This window comes from Dendrobates tinctorius, unplaced genomic scaffold, assembly GCF_039654945.1.
Source record: "Dendrobates tinctorius isolate UK_male_01 unplaced genomic scaffold, ASM3965494v1 ptg000022l, whole genome shotgun sequence".
Classification (NCBI taxonomy): domain Eukaryota; kingdom Metazoa; phylum Chordata; class Amphibia; order Anura; family Dendrobatidae; genus Dendrobates; species Dendrobates tinctorius.
In genome coordinates this window covers 64,470,224-64,484,128 of record NW_027361690.1, presented here as the reverse complement: position 1 = coordinate 64,484,128, position 13,905 = coordinate 64,470,224, and the positions used below count along the sequence as shown (strand labels likewise).

General features: G+C 43.9%; 1 protein-coding gene across 1 annotated transcript in view; it reads right to left on the bottom strand.

Annotated features, from left to right (window-relative positions):
• The window catches only part of SLCO3A1 (solute carrier organic anion transporter family member 3A1), a 680,913-nt gene that overhangs the window by 162,904 nt on the left and 504,104 nt on the right, over positions 1–13,905 (bottom strand). Inside the window, exon 6 of the mRNA XM_073568740.1 lies at positions 9,376–9,574. Coding sequence (XP_073424841.1) covers positions 9,376–9,574 — 199 coding nt within the window. The remainder of the gene's footprint in view (positions 1–9,375; positions 9,575–13,905) is intronic.

Genomic DNA, 13,905 nt, shown 5'->3' with positions numbered 1-13,905 from the left:
AAATCACTTTTGTGGAAAAAAATGATTTTTTTACTTTCACAGCTCTGTGTTAGAAACTTCTGTGAAGCATTTGGGAGTTCAAAGTGCTCACCACACATCTAGAAAAGCTCCTTGGGGGGTCTAGTTTCCAAAATGGGTTCACTTGTGGGGGGTTTCTACTGTTTAGGCACATCACGGGTTATGCAAATGCAACATGACGCCCGCAGAGCATTCCATCAAAGTCTGCATCCCAAGATAGCGTTCCTTCCCTTCCGAGCTCTCCCATGCACCCAAATAGTGGTTCCCCCCCACATATGGGGAATCAGTGTACTCAGGACAAATTGCACAACAACTTTTATGATACAATTTCTCCGGTTAGCCTTGTGAAAATAAAAAATAGTGGGCTAAAACATCTTTTTTGAGGAAAAAAAATGATTTTTTATTTTCAAGGCTCTGCGTTATAAACTTCTGTGAAGCACTTTGGGGTTCAAAGTGCTCACCACACATCTAGATGAGCTCCTTGGGGGGTTTAGTTTCCAAAATGGGGTCAATTGTGGGGGGGGTTCTACTGTTTAGGCACATCATGGGCTATGCAAACACAACATGACGCCCGCAGAACATTCCATCAAAGTCTGCATTCCAAAATAGCGCTCCTTCCCTTCTGAGCTCTCCCATGTGCCCAAATAGTGTTTCCCCCCAAATATAGGGTATCAGTGTACTCAGAACAAATTGCTCAACAACTTTTGTGGTCTAATTTCTCCTGTTACCCTTGGGAAAATAAAAATAAAAGATAGTAGGCTAAAGCATCATTTTTGAGGAAAAAAAATGATTTTTTATTTTCACGGCTCTGCGTTATAAACGTCTGTGAAGCACTTGGGGGTTCAAAGTGCTCACCATACATCTAGATAAGTTCCTTAAGGGGTCTAGTTTCCAAAATGGGGTCATTTGTTTGGGGTTTCCACTGTTTAAGCACATCAGGGACTCTTCAAATGCAACATGGTGTCCAATCTCAATTCCAGCCAATTCCGCATTGAAAAAGTCAAACGGCGCTCCTTTTGTTCCAAGCCCTGCCATGCACCCAAACAGTGGTTTACCCCCATATGTGGGGTATCGGCGTATTCAGGAGAAATTGCACAACAAATTTTGTGGTTCATTTTCTCTTTTTACTCTTTTGAAAATAAAAAAATTGGTTCTGAAGCAAAATGTTTGTAAAAAAGAAGTTAAATGTTAATTTTTTCCTTCCACATTGCTTCAGTTCCTGTGAAGCACGTAAAGGGTTATTAAACTTATTGAATGTGGTATTGAGCACCTTGAGTGGTGCAGTTTTTAGAATGGTGTCACTGTGGGTATTTTCTGTTATACTGACCTCTCAAAGTGACTTCAAATGTAGAGTTGAGCGAAACGGGTTGGTCATATTCAAAAGTCGCCGACTTTCGCTGAAGTCGGGTATCATGAAACGAAACCCGACCATAGCGTGAGGTCGGCCACGAGGTCGGCGACCAGAGCACCAAAGTCGCGTTTCAAAAGATGCTTCCAGCGCCCTTTTTCAGCCAATGATGGAGGACGCACACTGTGGGCAACGCGATGACATAGGCATCGGTCACCACCATCTTTGAGAAGGGCATGCAAGTGAGTGGCTGGCTTTGAGTGGCATCACAGGGGCTATAAAAGGGCGTGAACGCCGACCGCCATCTTACTTATGCCGATCTTAGCATAGGGTGAGCTGCTGCTGCTGCTGATTCTGTAGGGAGAGCGTTAGGCAGGGAAGAAGAACCAAAAAAACTGCTTCTGCTGTTAGCAATTTCCACTTACAACACAACACTTTGTGTGCAGTGACAGGGGAGGCTCTATTTTTGTGCATCAGCTCTGTTGGTTATTAGGCTGCCTTATAAGGCTCCATGATAGCTGCATTGCTGTTTTCACACTGCTGTGCAAACTACTTTTTTAAAAGCAAAAATACTTTTCTTCCTCTTTTCTGCACAGTTACCAAGCGTTCATTTTTCCATCCTTTTGTGTGCGCACTGTGCAGCAGTCCTGCTTATTAGGCTGCCTGCATCCATATTTGGACTGAGAGCATCATTGTCAGCGTCCTCAAATCTATAGTGAGATTCAAAATTTCACCAATCCTATAGACAGCCTCCACCTTGTCATACACTATCCAATTTCAGCCTATTACATTGAGGTGCAATTTTTACTGGGCCAGAGACAATAGTTCTGCGTCCTCAAATCTATAGTGAGATTCAAATTCTCACCAATTCTATAGAGACCCTACACCTCGTCATACACCATCCAATTTCAGCCTGTTACATTGAGGTGTAATGTCTACTGGGCCAGAGACAATAGTTCAGCGTCCTCAAATGTATAGTGAGATTCAAATTCTCACCAATCCTATAGACACCCTACGCCTTGTCATACACCATCCAATTTCAGCCTTACATTGAGGTGTAATCTCTACTGGGCCAGAGACAATAGTTCTGCATCCTCAAATCTATAGTGAGATTTAAATTCTCACCAATCCTATAGACACCCTACACCTTGTCATATACCATCCAATTTCAGCCTGTTACATTGAGGTGTAATCTCTACTGGGCCAGAGACAATAGTTCTGCGTCCTCAAATCTATAGTGAGATTCAAATTCTCACCACTCCTATAGACACCCTACACCTTGTCATACACTATCCAATTTCAGCCTATTACATTGAGGTGTAATCTCTACTGGGCCAGAGACAATAGTTCAGCGTCCTCAAATCTATAGTGAGATTCAAATTCTCACCAATCCTATAGACACCCTACACCTTGTCATACACCATCCAATTTCAGCCTGTTACATTGAGGTGTAATCTCTACTGGGCCAGAGACAATAGTTCAGCGTCCTCAAATGTATAGTGAGATTCAAATTCTCACCAATCCTATAGACACCCTACACCTTGTCATACACCATCCAATTTCAGCCTGTTACATTGAGGTGTAATCTCTACTGGTCCAGAGACAATAGTTCTGCGTCCTCAAATCTCTAGTGAGATTCAAATTCTCACCAATAGTAGATATACCTTCTATCTTCTTTTACAGTACTATATAGCTGGTGGTATTTTGGGTACATTTTCACAAAAATGAGCAAGTATGGTGGAAGACGCCATGGAAGTGGGCGGTCGTTGCCAGCTGGTCCCAATGGTGGTGGTATTGCATCTGTTGGTAGTGGCAAAAGCACAATAGAACCTAAGGCAGGAGGTGTTGAGCCTGCGCCATCGTCTGGCTCCACAAGGCCTCGAAGGCTCTCTTTTCTGGGAGTAGGTAAACCACTTTTAAAACCGGAGCTTCAGAAACAAGTTTTGGCTTATATTGCTGACACAGCCTCCAGCTCTCTCGCCTCCTCTTCTGAAGATTCAAAAAATAAAATCACTGAGTCATCATTGGAGGCTCCTGGTCAGGAACAACACCTTTCCTTGTGTCCTTCACCTCTACCAAAAGTTAAGGATGTGGCAGGCCACACTACTGATTACTCCATGGAGCTCTTTTCACATACCATGCCTGGGTTAGCAAGTCAAATCGTGAATTCCCCAGTCCAAGATGAATCTGACATGGAGTGCACTGATGCACAGCCACTGCTAGATTTTTCTGCTGGTACATTCACTCAGAGCACTACATTGTCCTCGCAGTGTACTGAGGCAGAATCAGACCCTGATGAAACTCAGGTGCCCCTTCCCGCATACTATACCACCTTACACAGTGACACAGAGGGAGGTGCACATGAAATTGAAGAGGAGGTGATGGATGACCCAGTTGTTGACCCAGATTGGCATCCATTGGGGGAAGAGGGTGCAGCTGCCAATAGCTCAGAAGAGAAGGAGGAGGATCCGCGGCAGGCAATGATATCGCAACAGCTATTAACTGGCAGGACCATAGCAGTTCAAAAACGTGTTACAAAAACCAAAAGAGTTGCAGGACAGCTTGGCCAGACGGTCAAATTAGCACACCGTGCAAGGTCTCAAAATGTCTTCCATAGTAGGAAGAGTGCAGTGTGGTACTTTTTTGAACATAGCCTAATGATCAGGCAAAAATTATCTGTAAGAAGTGCGCAAAGACCTTTAGCCGAGGGAAAAATCTGAGAAATTTGAATACCAGTTGCATGCTTAGACATTTAACCACCATGCACTTGCAAGCGTGGACGGACTACCAAACCTCACGTACCACATGTGCACCTGCTCCGAATGAAGGTAGTCAGCAATGCTACATCGCTTCCCCCACTGTAAGCCCACCGGTTAGCACACCAGCAGCAAATGTCGAGGTGTCGTCGCAAGGGCAAAGCAGACATGGAATCACAATGTTATTGCTATGAAAGACTGAATCTAGGCCATCAGCAACACCACCAACACCATCACCATCCCTCTCAGTCCGCCATGTCCACCGCTAGTTCCACCATATGCAGCTCTCAAGTCCAGCTCACCCTACCAAAGACTCTGAGTAGGACAAGAAAGTACTCATCCTCTCATCCGCGTACACTGGCTTTGAATGCCCACATTGCCAAACTAATCTCTTAAGAGATGATGCCCTACCGGTTGGTTGAAAGCAAAGCTTTCCGCGAGCTCATGGCCTACGCAGTACCATGCTATGACTTACCCAGTCGGCACTTCTTTTCGCGAAAAGCCATCCCAGGCCTCCACGTGCATGTGAAAGACTGCATTGTCCTTGCACTCAAGCAATCAGTGAGTGGAAAGGTGCACCTCACAACAGATGCATGGTCTAGTAGGCATGGGCAGGGCCGTTACGTGTCCATCACTGCGCACTGGGTTAATGTGGTGGATGCAGGGTCCACAGGGGACAGCGGCGGTGGGATAGTGCTGCCTAGCCCCTGGTATAGGAAACAGTTGGCTGTAGGCGTTCGACCCTCCTCCTCCTCCTCCAGAAGCGAAAGCTCATCCACAGAGCGCTGTCGAATGAGCACTCCATCCGCAGCTGCCAGTGTTGCACACGAGGTGTCCCACTATCGAACAGCTAGTGGTAAGCGTCAGCAGGCTGTGTAGAAGATGATGTGTTTGGGTGACAACAGACACACCACGGAGGTCCTGGCCGACTACTTGCAGCGACAAACTGAGTCATGGCTGGGCAGTCTACGTCTTGAGGCAGGCAAGGTAGTTAGTGATAACGGCTGGAATTTTGAGGCAGCCATAGCCCTTTCAAAACTCAGACACATACCTTGCCTGGCTCACACCTTAAACCTGGTGGTGCAGTGCTTCCTCAATAATTATCTGGAGTTATCATCCCTGCTCCATAAGGTGCGAAGGCTGTGCTCGCACATCCACCGGTCGCCCGTACACTCCAGTCGTATGCAGAAGCTGCAGCGATTGCTCCACCTTCCCAATCTGCCTAATTATCGATGTTGCAACAAGGTGGAACTCCACCCTGCACATGGTTCAGAGGCTGTGCGAACAGAGGCAGGCTGTAATTCATTTGTGGGCGGATACACGGGCAGGCAGTTTGCAGGCAGACATGGAGTTGTCTGGTGTGCAGTGGTCGAAGCTGAAAGACCTCTGTAAAGTACTTCAGTGTTTTGAGGAATGCACACGGCTGGTAAGCGCAGATGACGCCATCATAAGCATGAGCATCCCACTTATTCATCTGCTCATGATGCAAACTTTGACGCACATTAAGGAGCAGGCGTCTGCAGCCAAGAAGGAAGCGGAGGAGGGAGGCCTCGATGACAGTAAGCCATTGTCTGGTCAGGGAAGTCTTATGGATGAGGTGGAGGAAGAAGAGGAAGAGGAGGAGGAGGATGATGGGGATGATTACTTTGGGGAGGAGGATGCTTCTCAGGGGGTAAGAAAAAATGTTGGCGTGGCAAGGTCAGGTACAGGGTTTGTGCGTGACTGGAGGTACGTGGATTTGCCAGAAAGTGCTCCTCCACCTAGCAATCGCAGTGCATCATTGACACCTGGAACATTGACCCACATGTCTGATTATGCCTTGCAGATCCTAAAAAGGGACCCCCACATTGCCAAAATGATGAACGTTGATGACTACTGGTTGAACAGCATCCTGGATCCACGCTATAAAGGCAAATTCCAAAACATCATGCCACAGGAGAACCTAGAGATAATAATGGCTAACAAACAAGAAACTCTGGTAAACCGTTTGTTTGAGGCATTCCCAGCACACAGCGGCGGTGATGTTTTTCCAACGAGCCGTAGGGGGCAACATGGAAGAGGTGTTCGTGGTGCACACAGCCGAAGTGGCGTTGGACACAGGGGTTTCATGACCATATTGTGGACTGATTTTTCAAGTACCGCTCACACGACTGGTAATACTGCATCGATCGAAAGTGACGGGAGACAGCAGTTGTCAACTATGGTAACAAACTACTTCTCCCATATCGATGTTCTCCCTCACCGGTCATTCCCCTTTGACTATTGGGCCAGTAAACTTGACACCTGGCCTGAATTGGAACAATATGCCTTACAGGAGCTCGCTTGCCCTGCTGCTAGTGTGTTATCTGAATGAGTCTTCAGTGCTGCTGGATCAATCCTGACAGAAAAAAGGACCAGTCTGTCGACCCAAAATGTTGATGATCTAACCTTCATTAAAATGAACCATGCATGGGTTTCAAAGGATTTTGTCCCGCCCTCCCCTGCTGACACGTAGGTTGCCAGAAAAAAGGCTTGTTTTTGTCCTCCTCTTCCGTAGACTTCTCCAATTACTCCATTTGCAGCTGCTGAATGTCCAACATCAACATATGGCAATTTTTCCACCTCCTTAACTGGGCTACCTCCCCCACAGGGCCGGGGTCACCACATGGTGCACGCACCCGTGTGAGTGCCGTTGCCCTGGACAGGTGGGTGGGCACACTGTTTGGCAACGGCACTGGCACAAGGTCCTTCATAGAAGAATCAAGTGTCTCTGACGGTGGGGTGCACACCCACCGTCAGACGCACCGGCGTACTATGAGGGGCCCTGTGCCAGTGCCGTCGCCAACAAAAGGGCCCCCCCCCCTGCTTGCTCAGGATCACAGCACTTGCAAAGTTGAAATACTTACCTCTCCCTGCTCCACCGCCGTGACGTCTTCCACGTTTCCTGACAGTGACATTCTGGTCAGAGAGCGCGATGACATCATGTCTGTATGCCCTCTGCCTAAACAGTCCAAGTGCAGTGAGATGGAAGATGGGGACGACGAGGAGTCCAGACTAGTACAGGGATTCCCTAGCGAGGAGACTTATTTAATTGTTTTCAATGTTGGGACAGCTATTTTTGGGGAGCACTATACTCTGGAGAATGATATATGAGGTCCACCATACACTGGAGCATTCCAAAGGTGGACATCAGACACTGGAGCAGCATTTACAGGGCCCATTATGAACTGGAGCATTAGAAATGGGGCCCATTATATATGGAGCATTATTTGGGCCCATAACACAGTGGAGCTTCATCCATGGGGGCCAACATATACTGTAGCATTATGTGGAGCTCATCATATACTGTTTCAAACATTATATGGGACCAATGATTCTGTATGGAGAAATATATGGGCCTCATTACTCTGTATAGCGCACTATGCAGTGGCCATAATACTATATGGAGTAATATATTGTCCGTTTTTGGAGCTATTGAGAATTTAAAATGGATATCAGTCATGAGATGTAAGAAGTGAAGTATTTTTCATTGTACTATACCGCTATTTCTCTGCCGTATCAGAGGATCATGAATTGTGGCATGTGTTAAAGGAGCCCATTGACACTCTTTGGCCCTGGGCCCACAAAAATCTGGAGCCAGCCCTACCCCCCATAACTTTAGCCAAATAACCCCCAGTTTTCAATGCCTAACTGTTTTTGGCATTAAAATGGGCACAGTAGGTGTGTTTCCTGTCCTCCACTCCCTGCCGACCTTGGTTCCCCATTGACTTGCATTGGGTTTCGTGTTTCAGTCGGCCTTCGACTTTTCCCGATAATCGGCCGATTTCGTTCGACCCGACTTTTGCGAAAGTCGGGTTTCATGAAACCCAACTCGACCCGAAAAAAGGCAAAGTCGCTTATCTCTATTCAAATGTGATGTGGTCCCTAAAAAAATGGTTTTGTAAATTTTGTTGTAAAAATGAGAAATCGCTGGTCAACTTTAGCCCTTATAACTTCCTTACAAAAAAAATTTTGGTTCCAAAGTTGAGCTGGTGTAAAGCAGACATGTGGAAAATGTCATTTATTAAGTATTTTTGTGACATATCTCACTAATTTAAGGGCATAAAAATTAAAAGTTTGAAAATTGCAAAATTTTAAAAATTTTCACCATATTTCCATTTTTTTCATAAATAAACGCAAGTCATATCGAAGAAATTTTACCACTAACATGATGTAAAATGTGTTACAAAAAAACAATCTCAGAATCAGAGGGATCCTTTGAAGCCTTTGCAGAGTTATAACCTCATAAATTGACATTGATCAGAATTATAAAAATTGGCCTCGTCATTAAGCTGCAAATTGGCTCCGTCACTAAGGGGTTAAGGGCAGTGGTACAAAATACAAATGAAATGTATGTAAACTTTTGACTTTGCAGTAAGTAATAAAAATGCCTTAAAACTTTCTCTGTCTCATTATTCTGGCTTTTGGCAAGTATTAATTATTATGGTAATCCTACTTGACCTAAAACGGGAAAGGTTTATTCTGATTTCATGTCAGATATTGAGAAAAACATGTTTCTTTTTATATAGAGTATGTAAAATTCTGGTTTCAACTGTATGTGACAATATTTCTCTGCATCAAAATGCATTGAGTTTTTATTGTGAGAAATAGGAGTATGTAATAAAATTCCCAGAAGGGTAAGAGATGTCTTATCCGTAAAGTGAGAATTTATAACTGATACATTAAAAGTGCAAAATATATGGGCCAGTGAGTCATGATGTGCTGCCAGGATTCATGTGTCTGCGCTGGAACATGGAACAGAACACTACAGGAACATTTTTATGTTTACCGTAAAGATCTTTTTTTGTCCTTTAATAAAAGTGAGAGAATAAATAGGATAAATGCCCATGTTTTTAGTTTGTCTCGCAGCTTGTTTATCTCCGTTTTCTCCTGAAAAATAAAATCTACATAACTTAAGATGACTAAACGTGGCGTGTCCAGACTGCAGCATGGAAGAGATTTATGGCAGTTTAGCGATGAGTAGAGTAATTGTGTCAGTTTTAACTCTGCTATTTCATAAAGAATCTCCTGAAACATTGGCTGCCTGTATTTCACGGCTTGTTCTGCTGGCCCGTAATATAAATCGACATGGATATAAAGTCGTTTAGTGACATCTGTTCCATCCAATGAATTACGTAAACTTGACCTTAAAATAACTGTAAAAATGCATCGCCAAGTAGATGATAAACGTGGAATGTAATAAACATGATTTACAATGAAAGGAACAGCACTCACAGGTTTCCATAGGGAACAGTCACTCCGGCTACTGGACCAGTATCACATCCCAAGAAGAGAAAGGACACGTAGCATGCAGTGGAAACCAGGTTTACCAGCATCGCCATTCTAATTGCTCCCAGGGCAGACAGACTTAATTTCTTCACAAGAAGTCCACCAAGAAAAATGCCCAAGCATGCACAGGGTATTGCTGTCATTCCTAGGAGAAGACATAATATTGTTACTGCAGGTTTCTACCAGATAATTTGGGCGGGGGGTTGAAAACATAAACATTCCTAAAGCAGTTTCCCAAATCAAACAACTGAAACCTTGTGACATACTTACAGTACAATACTAACTATTCACTGTTTTGTCGATCCCCACTGCGACCCTTTTGAATGGCCCGATAACTAATGGCAACTTCCTACAGCTCCGTGATGAATGCAATGAGCCTCTGTGCAGAAATGTATAGGGATCCACTGGATTCCAAAAGCTAATAAGCAGACTATGCGTAACTCATGTACCTCCAAACTATAGAAGGGAGCATTGTAAACTATTGTATATACTCGAGTATAAGCCAACCCGAGAATAAACCGCCCCCCCTAATTTTGCCACAAAAAACTGGGAAAACTTATTGACTCGAGTATAAGCCTAGGGTGGAAAATGCAGCAGCTACTGGTAAATTTCAAAAATAAAAATAGATACCAATAAAAGTAAAATTAATTGAACCATCAGTAGGTTAAATGTTTTTGAATATCCATATTGAATCAGGAGCCCCATATAATGCTCCATACAGTTCATGATGGCCCCATAAGATGCTTCATACAAAATACAACCAATATAATGCTGCACAAAGGTTAATAATGGCCCTATAAGATGCTTCATAGAATAATATGCCCTATATGCTGCTCCATAAAGGTTATGGCCCCATAAGATGTTTCATAGATTATGTCCCCATAAGATGCTCAATAGATTATGCCCCCATATGCTGCCCCAATAAGATGCTCCATAGATTATGCCCCCATATGCTGCTCCCATATACTGCTCCATAGATTATGCCGCCATATGCTGCTCCCATATACTGCTCCATAGATTATGCCCCCATATGCTCCTCCCATATGCTGCTCCATAGATTATGCCCCATATGCTGCTCCATAGATTATGTCCCCATATACTGCTCCATAGATTATGCCCCCATATGCTGCTCCATAGATTATGCCCCATAAGATGCTCCATAGAATAATATGCCCCATATGCTGCTCCATAGATTATGCCCCCATATGCTGCTCCATAGATCATGCCCTCATATGCTGCCCCCATAAGATGCTCTGTAGATTATGCCCCAATATGCTGCTCCATAGATTATGCCCCCATATGCTGCTCCAGAGATTATGCCTCCTTTATGCTGCCCCATAGATTATGCCCTCATATGCTGCCCCCATAAGATGCTCCATATATCATGCCTCCATATGCTGCCCCCATAAGATGCTCCGTATATCATGCCCCCATATGCTGCTCCATATATTATGCCCCCACATGCTTCTCCATAGATTATGCCCCCCTAAAATGCCCCATAGATTATGCCCTATATGCTGCTGCCGCTGCTGCTGCAGATAAAAATAAATAAAATGACATACTCACCTCTCCGTTGCTGAGGGCCAGGTGCCGGTGTCACTGCTGTCTCAGGACCCGACACCTGAGATATTCACCTGTCCCCGGCCCATCGCTGCTCGCCACTGTCTGCCACGTCATTTGTTAGTAACGTTCAGGCAGCAGAGGGTGCGGCGCGCACTAACCACATCATCGCGCCCTCTGCTGTCTGAATGTCACTGACAGAGGACACAGCAGACAGCGGCAAGCAGCGATGGACCGGGGACAGGTGAATATATCCTATACTCACCCCCTCCTGGCGCCATCTCTGCAGCCCCATTCTCCCATGGTCTCCCTTCCTGCCTTCAGCGCTCACGTGGTATCCCTTATTAAACTCATGAATATGAGCATATTCATGAGTTTAATGAGCAGTACCGTGTGACCGCTAAAGGCAGGAAGGGAAACTGTGGGACAAACAGGGGGGCTGCAGAGATGCGTTGGGGGGTAAGTATGACCTGACACCCCCGCCGACCCCCTGGCGTATATGACTTGAGTATAAGAAGAGAGGGGGACTTTCAGCCCAAAAAATGGGCTGAAAATCTCGGCTTATACTCGAATTTATATGGTATTTGTAAGCATAGTATCTACTCATAGCCTATAGAGCCCAGTGGCCTTCAGCTATACTTTTTTTTTTAACTTGACAAACTTATTGTACCACAAAATGTTTTGATGCATACAGGGCTGGCATTAGCGGGAAAGGAAGCACCCTGGGGTTTGACCTGAATCCGCCTATCTCGAGAGAGAGAGCCTCCCGCAGTAGCAGAGCAAAGGGGGTAGCAACCTATGCACATGGTGAAGCCCACCCAGAGAGACCGCAATTTAGAACTATAGTACACCGATACAGTTAAACAGTAATTGCCGTTTTAATTTTTATTTCATAAATCAATAGTACACAATAAGAAACTTTTTATCCTATTTTATTAGAGAAATCTACTTCTCTGCCATCAAAATTTTCAATTCTGATATAAACTCTGTATACAGTGAAGACAGACTTTCCCATTACTGAGATAGAAGATGGCAGTTCCTATGGATACAAACCTATGTCGATGAAAGGAGGGAGGAGATAGTGACAGAGCTTCGCCTTCCTCTTGTCTACATGGAATCTTATGACTAGCAAATGTTATCTCCTATCTCAGTAATGGGAAAGTCTGTCCTTTGATCAATCACCATGTTTAATGGTTGGCGAGATACTCATTTCCTGAAATTCTGCCCCCTTTTTTCTCCACACACATCTTTGATCAATGTGGCCAAAGAGTTCTATTTTAACCTCATCGGTCGACAGGATTTGTTTCCAAAATGCATCAGGCTTGTTTAAATGTATTTTTTCATGCTTCTGAAGCTCAATTTTATGGTGAGGACACAGAAGTGGTTTTCTTGAGATGACTCTTCCATGAAGGCCATATTTGTGCATGTGCCTCTGAACAGTAGAACAATGTACCACAACTTCAGAATCTGCTAAATCTTTCTGAAGGTCTTTTGCCATCAAGCAGGGGTTCTGAATTTTTTCTCTAGCAATCCTACAAGCAGCTTTCACTGAAATTTTGCTTGGTCTTCCAGACCTTATCTTGACCTCCACTCTTCCTGTTAACTGCCATTTCTTAATTACATTTCAAAATGAGGAAAATGCAATTTGAAAACGCTTTGCTTTCTTCTTATAGTCTTCTCTTGCTTTTTGGGTCTCCACCATTTTCATTTTCCGAGTGCTAGGCAGCTGCTTACAAGAACCCATTGCTGCTGTTTTTGGCACAAGGTTAGAGGAGGCTGGGTTTTTATAAAGCTGAAAAATTTGCATCACCTAACATTTCTTAACGATGATAATGAATAAGTTATAGCTCTAACAAGCTAAGGTTTGAAACCTTGATCAAAGTTATCTCAGCACATAAATTTAAAAGGGTGCCCAAACGTTTGTATTAGTCCATTTACCTTTTTGTAATTTTTAAAATGCAAAAAGAGACAATTTTTTTTTTCTTAAAATGCAAACTAAACGTGTCATCTTTAAGGGATCATTTACTTTTCAACTTGCTTAACATTGTTCACAAGAGCAGTCATTTTTACCAGGGGTGTCCAAACTTTTATATCCCACTGCTTTAACAGGCATTATTTCATTATAGGGACACTTAGGGTATTCTGCCTGTCAGAGGGGCAAACAGGAGTCATTACAACTTTCTAGGGTAAAGTTATGAATACTATGATTTTTCAGGGCATTCACAGATGACTGATATTTTCTAAGGAACAATTTTGCCATCTAGATAGCATTAAGGGGGTGCTTTTTATGCAAGTGATATAGTGGTGGACATTACTGATTAGGGCAATAAGGGCACTGTTACCTTGTCAAACAGAAGGTACAGTAACAGGGAAAAATACATCAGCAGCTCAGCATTGGGCTATCAATAGGGTTGGGAGTTTGTGTAGACTTGGAATAGATGGGGACTATACTTGAAATGTGAGAAGTCAAATGTATTTTTGGTAAACTCTACAGACGCAAGCTGTTGGAGAAGTTATATTGGTCTAAGTCAGATGGAAAAGACAGGAAAGTGAATGACTCCATGAGAGAGAAAGCCAGTCGCCCCCCACATTTTATATGGGTATTGGGTTTCTGTTATGTTTTGGTTTTTTAGAGTTAATCCCTTCATATGAGACAAGGTCAAATGGTCAAGCTGTACGCTGTGGTGTCCACAAGCAGGTTATTTCCAGTTTTAGCTGGTGGTTTTTGATAGTCTCACTCCCATTATTCTTTGTCAGCAAATTCAGAGAGGCCAGTAAGTAAGTGCCAAACAACTTGAATATAGTCAAACAGCGCTTATTTTATGGTATAAAATCGGCTCGGACCAAAAATATTTTTGTGTGCTGGTACAAACATTTTAGTTTTTCTGGACCCATTTTTAATTTTTACCCAAGGCC